At 42.8% G+C, this 15,385-nt stretch overlaps 1 protein-coding gene across 5 annotated transcripts in view; it reads left to right on the plus strand.

Moving 5' to 3' along the window:
- LOC140494756 (N-acetyllactosaminide beta-1,3-N-acetylglucosaminyltransferase 3-like) overlaps positions 1 to 11,354 on the plus strand; it is a 101,015-nt gene extending 89,661 nt beyond the window's left edge. For 4 of the 5 annotated variants that reach the window (XM_072594322.1, XM_072594321.1, XM_072594320.1 and 1 more), the window contains one exon: positions 4,966 to 11,354. In XM_072594322.1, coding sequence (XP_072450423.1) covers positions 4,973 to 6,139 — 1,167 coding nt within the window. In that variant the 5' untranslated portion in view covers positions 4,966 to 4,972 and the 3' untranslated portion in view covers positions 6,140 to 11,354. Of the gene's footprint in view, positions 1 to 4,782; positions 4,804 to 4,965 lie in introns of those variants that run through there. The other variant, XM_072594324.1, reaches the window with a different exon arrangement.
- The last annotated feature ends 4,031 nt before the right edge of the window (positions 11,355 to 15,385 follow it).

Genomic DNA, 15,385 nt, shown 5'->3' on the forward strand with positions numbered 1-15,385 from the left:
CCTCCAGGTCATTTATAAAAATGGCAAACAGCAATGGTCCCAAAACAGATCCTTGTGGAACACCGCTCGAAACTGCACTCCAAGATGAACCTTTACCATCAACTGCTACCCTCTGTCTTCTTCCAGCCAGCCAATTCCTAATCCAAACCTCCAACTCACCCTCAATGCCATTCCTCCGTATTTTTTGCAGTAGCCTACCATGGGGAACCTTATCAAATGCCTTACTAAAATCCATATACACCACATCTACCGCTTTCCCCTCGTCCACCTCCTTAGTCACCTTCCCGAAGAATTCAATAAGGTTTGTGAGGCACGACCTGCCCTTCACAAAACCATGCTGACTATCCCTGATCACATTATTCCTATCCAGATGTTCATAAATCCTATCCCTTACAATTCTCTCTAAGACTTTGCCCACAACAGAAGTGAGACTCACCGGCCTATAGTTACTAGGGTTATCCCTTTTCCCCTTCTTGAACAAGGGAACCACATTTGCTATCCTCCAGTCTTCTGGCACTATTCCTGTAGACAACGAGGACATAAAAATCAAGGCCAATGGCTCTGCAAACTCCTCCCTTGCTTCCCAGAGAATCCTGGGATAAATGCCATTAGGCCCCGGGGACTTAGCTATTTTCACCCTTTCCAGAATTTCCAACACCTCTTCCCTACATACCTCAAAGCCGTCCATTCTAATTAATTGTGACTCAGTATTCACATCGGCAACAATGTCCTATTCCTGAGTGAATACTGATGAAAAGTATTCATTCAGTATCTCCCCAATCTCTTCAGCCTCCACACACAACTTCCCACTACTATCCTTGACTGGACCTATTCCTACCCTAGTCATTCTTTTATTCCTAACATACCTATAGAAAGCCTTGGGGTTTTCCCTAATCCTACCAACTAAGGACTTTTCATGTCACCTCCTTGTTGCTCTTAGCTCTCTCTTCAGATCCTTCCTGGCCACCTTATAACTCTCAATCGCCCCGATTGAACCTTCACGCCTCATCTTTACATAGGCCGCCCTCTTCCATTTAACAAGGGATTCCAATTCCTTATTAAACCATGGCTCCCTCACACTACCCTTTCCTCCCTGCCTGACAGATATATACTTATCAAGGACACTCAATAGTTGCTCCTTGAACAAGCTCCACATATAAATTACGCCCTTCCCTTGAAGCCTACTTTTCCAATCCACGCATCCTAAGTCATGCCTCACCGCATCATAATTTCCCTGCCCCCAGCTATAACTCTTGCCCTGCAGTGCACACTTAACCCTCTCTATCACTAGAGTAAAAGTCACCGAATTGTAGTCACTGTCCCCAAAGTGCTCACCTACCTCCAATTCTACACCTGGCCTGGTTCGTTACCCAGAACCAAATCCAGTATGGCCTCACCTCTTGTTGGCCTGTCTACATATTGTGTCTGTGTGGAGTTTGCATGTTCTCCCTGTGTCTGCGTGGGTTTCCTCCTACAATCCAAAGATGTGCAGGTTAGGATGAATTGGCTATGCTAAATTGCCCGTAGTGTTCAGGGATGTGTAGGTTAGGTGCATTAGTCAGGGGTAAACATTGAGTAGGGGAATGGGCCTGGGTGGGTTACTCTTTGGAGGGTTGGTGTGGACTTGTTGGGCCGAATGGCCTCTTTCCACATTTTTGGGGAATTCTATGCACCAGAACTGCTGAGATTTTCCAGATATTTCTTGTTGTATTCCATCCCATTCCTGACTTGCACTTTTTGTAGATGTTTGACAGACATTTTGATGATCAGGAGGTGAGTTAATCATTGCAGGATGCCAAGCCTCTGACCTGCTTTTGAAGTCACAGTAATTACTTGGCTAATCCAGAGAGATTCTAGTCAATGGTAACTCCTTTGGCGTGGCAGGAGTTGGTGCCCGAAGATCCAGACATTGACATTTTGGGTGTGTTTGCAGTGTTCAATCACAACAACTTTTTTATTTCGCCGACACCTTTTTAACCCTAGCAGAATATTCTAAGCTGCTTCAACAACCTCTCATCAGGAGAAGAACTGACATCGCATCCAGAAGCAACCACTAAAACAAACAGCCAAATGATCACTTTCCCATAAGAATGATTTTAAATAGCAGCTAAAAGAAGAACTGAGTTGAAAAAGCTGTCTTCTGTGTCTCTCGCGCGCTCTGTTGTGCTCTCTTGCTGTCTGTGCCTCTGTGTGTCTCTCATCTTTCAATCTGAAGAAATCATACTGGGTTAGAAATATTAACTCTGTACCTCTCTCCACAGATGCTATAGGACCTGCTGAGTTTCTCCAGCATTCTGTGTTTGTTTCAGATTTACAGAATCTGAAGTATTTTGCCTTCATTTGCTCATTTATTTTGGACTCCCTTTTTTATTTTGGGTGTTGTGCAGGTCATTCTGGTATAACATGTGTTTCATCACTGCGAATTCACTATAACGCAATTGATGAATTGTGGACACTGTTTGGATAATGCGAACTTTCTGCCATATTTTCTCCAGTGGTTTTCCATTGCGTGATGTTCTGTACCGCGAGGGTGCAGAGGAATGCTGCTGCTGTGTTATAGCAGAATGACCTATAGGTTGTTTAATGTTAAATTAGATATTCCAGTTTCCACTTTCTGGATTAGACTCAGTGGCCCCAATTTATAAATAGTTTGGGCTTTGAGAGTGTGGGGGGACTGGTTCAGGAGTTTTATACACAGACTGACCCACAAAGTTCCTTTTATTTACTGGGAGGTTTCTTATGAACAGTTTTGGGTTCCTTCTCTCAGGAAAGATACATTTGCCATGGAGAAGGTTCACTAGGGCTGGTACCAGGTAAGGAGGGATTTACTTGTGAGGAGAGGTTGAGTAGATTTGATCTGTTTTCTTTAGAATCTAGAAAAAAAAGAGAGGCAGCCTTATTGAAATATACAAGTCCTTTATCCCTGGTATCATTTTTGTAATCTTCCTCTTGATCTCCTCCTATGCAGTGTGTCTTTCCTTAGACACAAGGCCTGAAACTTCTCACAATATTCCAAATGCAGTCTGATCAGACTCTTGTACAGTCTCAGCAGTACATCTCTGCTCTTGTATTCTGGCTGTCTTGGAAAGAATACTTTGGGGAGTCAGGAGGTGAGTTAATCACTGCAGGATGCCAAGCCTTTGACCTGCTCTTGAAGCCACAATAATTACTTGGCTAATCCAGTTGAGTTTTGGATCCATGGTAACCCCCAAGATAATGATAGTGGGGGTTTCAGTGATGGTTATGCCATTTAATGTCAAGATGTTTGCTCGCCAATTAAATTGAGGCTCCCTGCATACATTTACAGAAAGATGCACCACTTACGGAATCTATAATTTCATAACTACTTCACTCATGACAATTTTTTTTTTATAGAGTCATAGATAGCTACCCTGTGTTTCTCATTATTTATTTCTAATTCATTTATGTGACTGGCTTATGGATAGCTTTCCTCTGCCTTCCTAATTGCCAGCCGAAGCAGTATATTAACCTGAAGGGAACCCTGAACTGGGACTCTCCAATTCCCTTGGGCTTCAGATTTCTGAAGCCTTTCCTCATATGGAAAATAGCCTATGGCCTCTATCCTTCCAACCAAAGTGCATAACCTCGCACTTCCCCACATTGTGTTCAGTCTGTCACTTGTTCGCCCACAGTCTTTACCTGTCCAAGTCCTTTTGCAGCCACCTTGTTTGTGTGTGCGTTCATAGGATGAGGGTGTCGCTGACTGACCAGCTTTTGTTGCCCGTCCCTAGTTGCCCTTGAGAACCACCTGCTCTGGGTTAACTCTCCATGCTGTTAGGGAGGGAATTCCAGGATGTTGACCCACTTTTTAATCCAGTTACCCTTACAAATGTAACCACATGACATCTGATTCCAGTTTTCCCCCTTTCAAGCTGTGGGGTGAATTCTACCATTTTATAGACACTGCCTCCTAGGGATTCCTTCACTTTAAGCTCCCTAATCAAGTCTGTCTCATGACACATCACCCAATCCAGAATTGCCTATTCCCTCGTGGGCTCTACCACAAGCTGCTCCCAAAAAATATCTTAGGCATTCCACAAATTCCCTTTCTTTTCTTAGATCTGCTGTCAACTGTTTTTCACAATCTATCTGCATATTGAAGTCCCCCATGATTTATTGTAATAGGCCTTTCTAATGTGTCTTTTCTATTTCATCCTGACTAGGTGGAACACACGTAATGCCTGTCATCATCTTTTGTTTTCCCATTGTGGTTCCCTGACCCTACCCAGACTGATTCTGCACCTTCTAACTCTATACCATTACTTGCTAATTTCATACTAATGAGGCAACCTGAACCCATCTGCCTGTCCTTTTTTGTTTGGATATGTGTCCTTGGATATCTAGTTCCCAGCCCTAACCCCCATTGCAGCCACACCTCTGTGATTTACGCAGCATTGTACCCACTGATTTCAATCTGTGCTACAAGCTAATTTATCTTGTTTCATACACTGTGTGTATTAACACCCCTCGGGGCTGCGTTGATTCCCTCCCTTCCTCATAGTTGTCCCCTTACCTTCTTATGCCTGAAGCTGGATTCCTGACTATTTTCATACTCTCTGTTCTATTTCTTGTTCTGGAAACTTTGATAACTCTCTGCTCAGCCCTCCTCTACTTTAGCTTTTTTATACACGCGCGCTCACACACACACACGATATTTAGTCTAAAGGCCTACACACCCATGGTAATGCAATTCACCAGGACTCTGCTCCCAGTATAATTCCATTCCACTGGAACAGATCCCTCCTTCCCCAGTGTCCTATGACTCCTCTACAGGATTACCAGGTGAGCTGTGATCTCACTGAATGTAGATTACTTGATGGGCTGAATGGTCTCATTTTGCTCCTATGTTTTATGATATAAGGCACTGTTTAAATGCAAGTCCTTGCTTTACCTTCTGTCTTTAATTTTTGACTTTTTTGTTCCTTTGCTCCCTTATGTTGACAGGTGCAGAATGCGAAGACATTTCAGATTGCTTGAAAAGTTTGCTCTGGTGTGCATTGGGACTCTGGGATTGGTATACATTTTCAGTCACAACAGCCCATCGGAACCGATTGATGTTGTGTCCCGGGAAGAGGGCCAACCTGTCAGCTTACCTGACCTCGTTGCTGTCCGAACAGAGAAACCCAAGCACACTCCCACGTGCAGAGAAAACACGAGTGTCTCGAGTTTGCCGACATTTGCGGTTCAGCCGCAGAACGTGAAGGACTTTCTGAGGTACAAGCACTGCAGGGACTTCAATCTCATCCAGAACGTGCCCAGGAAGTGTGGAGGGCCAGAGAACTCTCACAATGTCTTCCTGCTGTTGGTGATCAAATCCGACCCCTTCAATCACGACCGGCGGGACATGGTAAGGAGGACCTGGGGGAAGGAGCGGAGATTCCAAGGGGTCCAGATCAAGCGGGTCTTCATCACCGCCCTGTCTCCCAATGAACATGAGCAGGCGAAGCTGAACCGGGTCTTGGAGCTGGAGAACCGGCAACACCGGGACATCCTGCAGTGGGACTTCCTGGACACCTTCTTCAACCTGACCCTCAAGCAGTTCAAACTGTTGCAGTGGCTGGACATCTATTGTCCCAAGGCCCAGTTCATCTTCAATGGAGATGATGATGTCTTCGCCAACAGCGACAACATGGTGGAGTATCTGCAGGGCATGGAAGCTGGTCAGAAAGGAGGCCAGCACCTCTACGTGGGACATCTCATTGCCGGCGTGGGCCCCATCCGAGAGAGGTGGAGCAAGTACTATATCCCTGAGGTGGTGACCACCTCCCAGTCTTACCCACCCTACGCTGGCGGAGGGGGCATTCTCATGTCGCGGCACACGGCCAGTGTCATCTACAGCGTAGCCCGGGAGATCGAGGTCTTCCCCATCGACGATGTGTTCTTGGGCATGTGCCTGGAGAAAGCGGGCCTGGCCCCCAAGTCGCACATGGGGTTCCGGACGGCTGGGGTCTGGGTACCGTCCCCCAAAGATGACTCGTTTAACCCGTGTTACTACCGGGAGCTGCTCCTGGTGCACCGCTTCCGGCCGTATGAGCTGCTCCTGATGTGGGAGGCTGTGCACAACAGCAGTCTCCGCTGTGCACGCTCACCTCTGAGGGTGGCGCTGCCACAGACGTAGGGCACGGTGTTGCTCCGGATGCCACACTGGTGTGTGTGTGTGTATCTCGGAAGAAACCCTTCCCAAAATACTTCAGCAGCTGACCCGTCCCCTTCCTAGCCTGCTTTCCCACTCCCCTCCAAAAGGGGGATCTCCTGTTTTGATGATTATCCAGTCGCTCTCCTTCTGAAACCATGGCCCTCCAGCCACTGACTTCTCCGGGATGTCAACCACGTGGGGTATCGCAGTTCAGTCCAAGGTGCACCTGGTTTTATGGTCTGGCTTATGCAGAATGACTAAGATCAGAAGCTCTGTTGTGTTGTCTCTCACACACACACACACACACACACACCAACAAACACTGAGCCACGCACGCAGGGTGTGTCTTGAGCCAAGTTCTCTTGTGCCTGGACAGTATTTCCAATTAATTTGACACTCCTTTTTCCCCACCCCAACCTCCATACCAATCTTTACCCCACCCAAAGCCCAGAGGGATTAATAATAATTTAGCAGAGGATCACCCCATCTCGAATCCATGAATTTGGTTCAGGGGGAGAATAGTTCCAAGTTGTTCATGAGCCATTTCAATGCTGCAGTGTGGTGTGAGGGGTTGGGTGAGATGGGGTCAGTGGGTGGTCTGGATGTACTGAATACCATCCCAAGGTTTCCATCCAGTGGACAGCCCGAACTGAACAGTCTTCCTCTTCCTGGTTTCCTTTTTGATCAAGGGAGTGGGTTTAACTTCCCAATTCTCGTTTTGATAAGGGCTACACCTCCGTGATGCAAATTTAGACTCTGATACTGATTTTGTATTTTTCTTCTTTACTTAAGCAGAAGTTATTGTTTATACTATTTGTGAGATTGTTTAAAAAAAATTGAAGAAAGCTATTTCCTCATTTTATTATTTTAAGTGGATTTGTTCAGACTAAGCAGCCTGTGCATGATCAATGACAGAGACAGAGAGGAATATGAAAGTTACTGTCAGACATAAGTGATGTAACAAATCCTATGTTCAAAAATACTTCAGTCTGAAGTCCCCAAAATGTGTAAAAAGCATTAAATAAATACAATCTGTCTTTCTACCAAGATTTAAATGCAACCTCCAATTTGCTTCATGTTATTACTTTCCTTTTATGTCTAGTGTTTTTTTAAAGACATAAAATTGGCTATTATACATTTAATGCCAAAGGTATTAAAAGGTTGCAACATTTGGCCCGTTGTGTCAATTAGCTGCTCTTGCCGACAATCAGCCCCAGTCTTTTGTTCATTCATGTGATGTAGGTGTTGCTGGCTAGGCTAGCATTTATTACCCATCTCTAATTGTTCAGAGGGTTGTGCATCTGGAGTCACATGTAGGCCAGACCAGGTGAGGGTGCCAGATTTACTTCCTGAAAGGACATTGTAGGAAAAAGCACATCTGATTCACTCGTGGGAATCTCCGTGTTCTTGTACATGAACTACACAATGTTATTGTGGTTTGCAGGTGCAGTAGTTAATCAAAAAGGGAAATGGAGGGGTGGTTTTGTTTTGCTACCAGCTGGACTTTACAAACAGCTGAGACTTGTTAGAGCTGTATATGACGTTGGTGAGGTTGTGTTTGGAGTACGTGAACATGTTTGGTCCCAATATTTTAAAAGTCATGTATTGATGTTTGAGGCAGTTTTAAAAAAAAGATTCATTTGGTTGACTCCTGGGATGAAAGGGTTGATATTTCAAGAACAGCTAAACAGATTCGGCTTTGATTCAGCAGAGTTTAGAAGAATGTGAGGTGATTTTATTAAAACATGCAAGATTCTGAGGGAGGGCCCGACAGGGTGGATATCGAGAAGACATGTCCACCAGCAGGCCGAGCCTTCTACTCTGGCTTAGTTACAGAATAAAGGGGGCACTTCTTTAAAACCTGAGATGCAAAGGAATTCCTTCTCCCAGAGTGCAAGTGAATGTCAGAAATTCTCCACCCTAGAGAGTTGTAACTGGATCATTGGAAGAATTTAAGGAGAAGGTAGATGTTTGAAATAGCGGGGAGTTGAGGGCAACGAGGAGCTGGCAGGAAAGTGAATTTGAGTTCCAAGGCTGGTCATGAGTCGTACAGCATGGAAACAGACCCTTTAGTCCTAGTATCCATGCTGACCAGATATACCTATCTGACCTAGACCTACTCACCAGCACTTGGCCCTTTTTCCCTCTAACCCCGTCCTATTCATATACCCATCCAGACATTTTTTAAACACTGTAATCGTATCAGCCTCCATCATGTCCTCAGCAGTTCATTATGCGCGCACACACACACGCACACGTGCACACACCACCCTTTTCATGAAAAAGTCACCCCCCCTGGTCCCTTTTTAAACCTTTCCCTTCTCACTTTAAACCTATGCCATCTAGTTTCAGACTCCCTTACTCTGGCTAATTGGGCTCCCCCCCCCCCAAACCTTTGGCTAATTCACATATCTCTTCCCCTCATGATTTTATAAACCTCCACAAGGTCACTTCCCAGCTCTGACATTCCAGGGGAAAACAGCCCCAACCTATTCAGCCTCTCCCTATAACTCAAACCCTCCAGTCCTAGTAAATTCTTGTGAATCTTTTCTGGACCCTCTCACATGTAACAACATCCTTCCCATGGAAGGGTGACCAGAGTTTTATGCAGTTTTCTAATAGAACGGGGAAACAGTCTGAGGTCCAATTTCTTGTACTCTTCAGATTCTCTTCCCAATGAGCGGGTTTAAAATACAGTTTTTAAAGCTAAATTATAATGTTTCAGATGTTAGAACGGGCGAGGTAAAAACTCCTAAGGAAGCCATTGCAACAACTTTATTTGAAGAAGGACAAACACAGATTATTGCCTAATCTGCAGCAAGAAGGAATCTGTCATCCTTATCTGATCTGGCCTACGTGTTACGCCAGACCCACAGCAATGTGGTTGACTCTTCACTGCCCTCTGGACAATTAGGGATGGGCAGTAAATGCTGCTTGTCCAGCAACACCCTTATTGCATGAATGAACTTTTTAAGAAGCATTAGGTTATGGAGATAAACCATTCAACTTTTACTCTCTTGATTAGATAACAACCCATGTTTATCTCTTGTCCTCATGCATTGCTCTGTCTCAAGTGTTCATTGCCCATTGTGGGTTGACATAAGAACAGCACTTACCCCATTCATTGTGGTCTCAGACTGGTGTGTCCTCTCTGTATTGTTCCCACCTGAAGGTACTGAGCTTCAAATCTGTAGTTGCTGTTATGTTTCAGTGAAAGGAACCGATGTGGGAGTGAGTGTGTCAAGGGTTCTGTCCAAACCGTGATAAACACTTAGACTTGGGGTCATCAGATTAACCCAGACAACTACTGCCCTGGCTGATCATCACATTCCTGGGAGAAGTGAACCTGACAGGACAGTCCCCTATAACAATTATTCTTTTAAATCTTGACTGACCTCACCTAATAAAAGAGTTATTCTTAGTGCCCAAGATCTGACTACTACTTTTATTTTCTTCTGAGGGATTATCTCCTTCAACAATACCCAACATGGAATATCTGTTTGAGAGAGAAATAACCACTAATCTTTGCACTCAGAGACCTTTTATAAAGCTTATAAAATCATGACAGACATGGATAAGGTGAATGACAATGGTCTTTTCCCCAGGGTGGGGGAGTTCAAAACCAACGGGAATATCTTTAAGCTGAGAGGCGAAAGTTTTTGAACGGACAAAAGGGACAACTGCTTTACACGGAGTGGCTCATATCTGGAATGAACTACCAGAGGAAGTGATGGATGTGGGTACAGTTACAACATTTAAAAGACATTTGGATAAGTCCAAGAATAGGAAAGGTTTGGAGAGATATGGGCCAATTGCAGGCAGGTGGGACTAATTTAGTTGGGAAGATGGTAGCATGGACTGGTTGGGCTGAAAGGTCTTTCTCCGTGCTGTGTGACTCTATGATCAGACTCATGAGGGGCTTTTGTTGATCTTAGTCACCTCCACTTCGGATTGTGAAGCCTAATGATTCCAACATTGGGTGATCAAGGAAATGTTCACTTTGATACTTGATATCATTGCTTTCTTGTAAAGGTTTCACTGGAATTAAGTGAGAGTGGTAGACTGGATTCTGTCACGGAATTAAGAACCAGTTTTCTCATCTTTTCAGAATATTGAGTGACATTAAACCTAAAACAAAGTTCTCAATAGCACTATACCTATAAAAACAAATTCCCTTTCCTTATCCACAGAGTTCATATTAAGTATGCAAAAAACATATAAATATTAAAAATAAGTCAAATACTCAGCTAAGCAACCAAAGAAAAGTGACCCCCTCCTCAAATAATCCTGATGGGGATGGACTGGGACGGACAAAGTCAGAAGTCACATGACACCGGGCTCGAGTCCATCAGGTTTTCAGTGGAACCTTGATTATCCAAACGACAAGGGCAGGGAGTGTTATGTTTGGATAATTGATTGTTCGGCTAATCGATCGTTCAGATAATTGATCTGATCGTAAACAAGCCGTAATTTAGGAGTGCTGGTTATCCCGAACATTTGTTGGTTATCCGTCAATGCCCACCATAATGCCATTTAATCGCTAACTGATCTATCGTAAACAAGCGCTAATTTGAGTGCTGGTTCTCAAACATTTCTTGGTTATCCGGCAATGCAGGCCATAATGCCTTTAACTGATAACTGAATGTTGAATTGCCATAATGCCATTTGTATGGGACCTTGAGATCTTGTTTGGATAATTTGAAACCGGGATAATTGATGTTCGGATAATCGAGGTTGTACTGTATTTAAAATCACAAGCTTTCGAAGTTTCACTCGACTAAACGGCAGCGCTCCAGAAACTTGTGATTTTAAATAAACTTGCTCGACTATAGACTGGTGTCATGAGACTTTTGACTCAAATAATCCAACATTTAGCTTTCAATCTCTAGCTAAAAACAACTCTCTTCACAAACTCTGCTCATCCAAATTCTATTCTTCTTCTTCGTGTATTTCTTTTATGTCATTTTGTTTGTCAAAAAATTTTAAAAAACACTCTGCAGTTTGAGACTCAACAAACACAAACTCATTTGGAAAAGAATTGTTGGAGAACTCCCCTTTTTGTGACTGTAAAAACTTTCCTTCTTTGAATGTTTTTGTTTTGTTTTCGATGTATGTTTTTAGAAATTATAGGATTGTAAAACAAGAGAAAGAAAAAATCTCTCCACTTGACAAACATGTAGAAGCTCCTCCCATACAAACTCAGATTAAAAGTAAATAAATCTCTACTTTTTGCCTTTTTTCATAATTATTTGGTCTGCAAGAGCTCAAAAATGTTTCAAAATAACGATCTTATTCTGAAATTAAATATGGTAAGTATTGTATGAGGAAGACTGCAACTCAGGAGCAGCTGCAATATACAAGCTTCTTTCAGTCCGCCATTTTAATGCTATTTCAGGAATATTATGATGAACTTGTTGTTGTATAACTCAAAGGTAGCACTGAGCATGGCTATTTATTTATTAATTGAAAATATAACTCATCATTATCCTGTATTAGGTGACAGGTAAGGCTGAATGTTCAATTTTTGATGTGAAGTTGATCAACCTGTTTGGTTATGGCACTTCAGTCTATCATAAGATATGACATGGAAACTATCGTTCCTTTTCCAGAATGTGGTTTTATTTGCTTGAACTCGCATTGTACCTTGAAGCTATTTTCCATCATAAGGATCCTCTGAGTAGTGATATTTAGAGACAAACAGTCACTAATTGCCCTGTTAAAATTGACCATTAAAATTGGCCATAAGCTTAGTTTAAACTCCTATCAGTTCAGTCAGATGATCTGTTGCAATTATTGTATTCATGACTTTTCAAAAAGGACAGTTCTGCATTTGCTTGCTCTCAGGCAATACTGAGGCAATTCAGTATCAATCCCTTTAGGCCAAATAGATTAAATTTTTCACAATTAGATACAGTTGCTCAACACTCAGACATGTCCAATTAATGAAAAGCTGGTAGTGTTCCAGAAGCTCTGAAGAAATGAGTTCTTCTGTTTTTTTTTTAAGATGTATTGGCTAGCTCAGAAACCCCAAACCAGAGCTGGCCTTAATGTACAAATTCTCTCAATGACTCAGTGATTGTAGCTAAGCTCAGAGTGAATTTCCCAAACCTGATTGGCCAGATCCAAGAGATCCCTGAACTTCTTCAACATTGTTGGGCTTTGGGATGTCACTGATGGCTTTCTGTTTTATGAAAGTCTATCATTTTGAATTTTGTTGTGTTTTGCGTCCTCAGAATTTAATCATGGTTTTTGCCAAATCCTATTTTTCATTTAAGGTGAGACGCGCTTCCTTTAACACTTTCCAAACTTCACAAAATGTGTGCCAGGGTCCCATGGGTAAAGATGGCAACTAACTCCCTTCCCTTCCAGAATATTTGACTTACCTCCTGACTGGATGATACACAATAAAACTAATTCAATATACCAAAGATGAGGTGTTGAAAACAATATCACTTGAGAAGTTAATACACATGTTTACAGTCTTGAGATCTAACCAAGGCATATCTGCCAAAACTAGCATTAGTGTCAAGCTTGATGGCTTTGCCAAGCTGTTGTCTGCTGAGGACACAGAATTGATTCCGCTCTGCAATCCATTAGCTAACTGTTTCATGTCCACATGGATTTTGAGCTCACCATTCACTGGCAACTTTAAGAAAACGCCAAACTGCAATATTTTAATGTGCTGCTCTCTAACGTCCTCAGCAGACCATAGGTACCTTTCTGAGGAGTGGCAGATGTAGTTCAATTTGAATAAATGCAAGATATTAGTAAAACAATCGAAGGTGGAACTTACACAGTTAATAGTCAGGCCCTGAGTGGCGGTTTTGAACAGAGGAACTGAGGAATTCAGATACATAATTCTTTGAAAGTTGTGTCACAGGTAAACAGGGTGGTTAATAAGTTGTTTAGCATGTTTGCCTTCATTGCTCAGTAAAGGAGTTGAGACATGATGTTGAGGTTGGTCAGGATGTTGGTAAGGTCACTTTTGGAGCACAGTGTTTCGGTCACCATGCTATAGGAAGGATATTAGCAAATGTTGCCAAGACTGGAGGGTTTGAGTTTTAAGCAGAGGCTGGATAGACTGGGAGTTTTTCACTAGAATGTAGGAGGTTATGGGAGGATATTATAGAGTTTTATAAAATTATGAGGGACTTAGATACAGCGAATAGCAAAGGTCTTTTCGCTAGGGTGGAGGAGTTCAGAACTGGGGGGGGGGCATGCTTTTCACTCATCGGAAAAATTAAACTTTGTCACCAGGACTGAGTAAACTCCAAATGACTTCTAATTTCTAAAGCAACAATTCCCAGTGAGGGAGAAGCAAAAAAATAAGAGTGTCTGTTCACAATTTTCACAGTAACTTGCTTCAAAAACATTCAAATGCCCACTGTCTAGAACATTTCAATTGGGGATGACATTTCTGCTTCACCTCATGGCTATTAACCAGAATGATGACTGTTAAGAGAAGAGTCATAAAGTCATAGAGATATACAGCATGGAAACAGACTCTTTGATCCAAATCGCTGAGGTAAAAACAATGACTGCAGATGCTGGAAAGCAAATACTGGATTAGTGGTGCTGGAAGAGCATCCAACGGATGCTGCCTGAACTGCTGTGCTCTTCCAGCATCACTAATCCAGTCTTTGATCCAAATCGTCCATGCCGACCAGATATCACAAATTAACCTAGTTCCATTTCCCAGCTCTCGGCCCATATCCCTCTAAACCCGTCCTATTCATATACCCATCCAGATGCCTTTTAAATGTTGTAATTGTACCAGCCTCCACAACTTCCTCTGGCAGCTCATTCAATACACACACCACCCTCTGTGTGAAAAAAAAATCCCCCTTCGGTATCTTTTATATCTTTTCTCTCTGATGCTAAACCTGTGCCCTCAAGTTCTGGACTCCCCTACCCCATGGAAAAGACTTTGTCTATTTATCCTATCCATGCCCCTCATGATTTTTTAAACCTCTGAGGTCACCTCTCAGCCTCTGATGCTCCAGGGAAAACAGCCCCAGCCTGTTCAGCCTCTCCTTATAGCTGAAATCCTCCAACCCTGGCAACATCCTTGTAAATCTTTTCTGAACCCTTTCAAATTTCACAATGTCTTTCCAATAGGAAGGAGACCAGAATTACACGCAATATCCCAACAGTGGCCTAACCAATGCCCTGTACAGCCGCAACATGACCTCCCAACTCCTGTACTCAATACTCTGACCAATAAAGGAAAGCATACCAAATGCTTTCTTCACTATCCTATCCACCTGTGACTCTACTTTCAAGGAACTATGAACCTGCACTCCAAGGTCTCTTTGTTCAGCAACACTCCCTAGGACCTTACCATTCAGTGTATAAGTCCTGCTAAGATTTGCTTTCCCAAAATGCAGCACCTCGCATTTATCTAAATTAAACTCCATCTGCCACTCCTCAGCCCATTGGCCCATTTAAGATCCCATTGTAATCTGGGGTCACCTTTGCTGTCCACACCTCGAATTTTCGTGTCATCTGCGAACTTACTAACTATACCTCCTATGTTCATATCCAAATCATTTATGTAAATTACAAAACATAGTGGACCCAGCACCGATTCTTATGGCACTCCACTGGTAACAGGCCTCTAGTCTGAAAAACAACCCTCCACCACCACCCTCTGTTTTCTATGTTCGAGCCAGTTCTGTATCCAACTGGCTAGTTCTCCCTTTATTCCATGAGATCTAACCTTGCTAACCAGTGTCCCATGGGGAATCCTGTCGAATGTCTTAATGAAGTCCATATAGATCACATCTACTGCTCTACCCTCATCAATCCTCTTTGTTACTTCTTCAAAAAAACTCAATCAATTTCATGAGACATGATTTCCCACGAACAAAGCCATGCTGACTATCCCTAATCAGTCCTTGCCTTTCCAAATATGCTGTTTAGATATCTTCTGTTGTAGAAAACGTTAGTGAATAACAGAGTCATTAATTGATCAAGATGTAAGTTTAATTGGAAGTTCTTCATTCAGGGATAGTTGAGAATATGGAGCTCACATAACAGGGAGTGGTTGAAATATATAAAATGTATTCATTTCAGGAAAAACTAGAAAAGTCATACCATACATAAGTACAATAGGGTAATAGAACAGAATGCTAAATATAGTGTTATTGGTGGTATTTTATGGAATCATAGAATTCCTACAGTGTAGAAACAGGCCATTTGGCCCAATAAGTCCACACCGACCCTCCA

This window comes from Chiloscyllium punctatum, chromosome 24, assembly GCF_047496795.1.
Source record: "Chiloscyllium punctatum isolate Juve2018m chromosome 24, sChiPun1.3, whole genome shotgun sequence".
Lineage (NCBI taxonomy): Eukaryota > Metazoa > Chordata > Chondrichthyes > Orectolobiformes > Hemiscylliidae > Chiloscyllium > Chiloscyllium punctatum.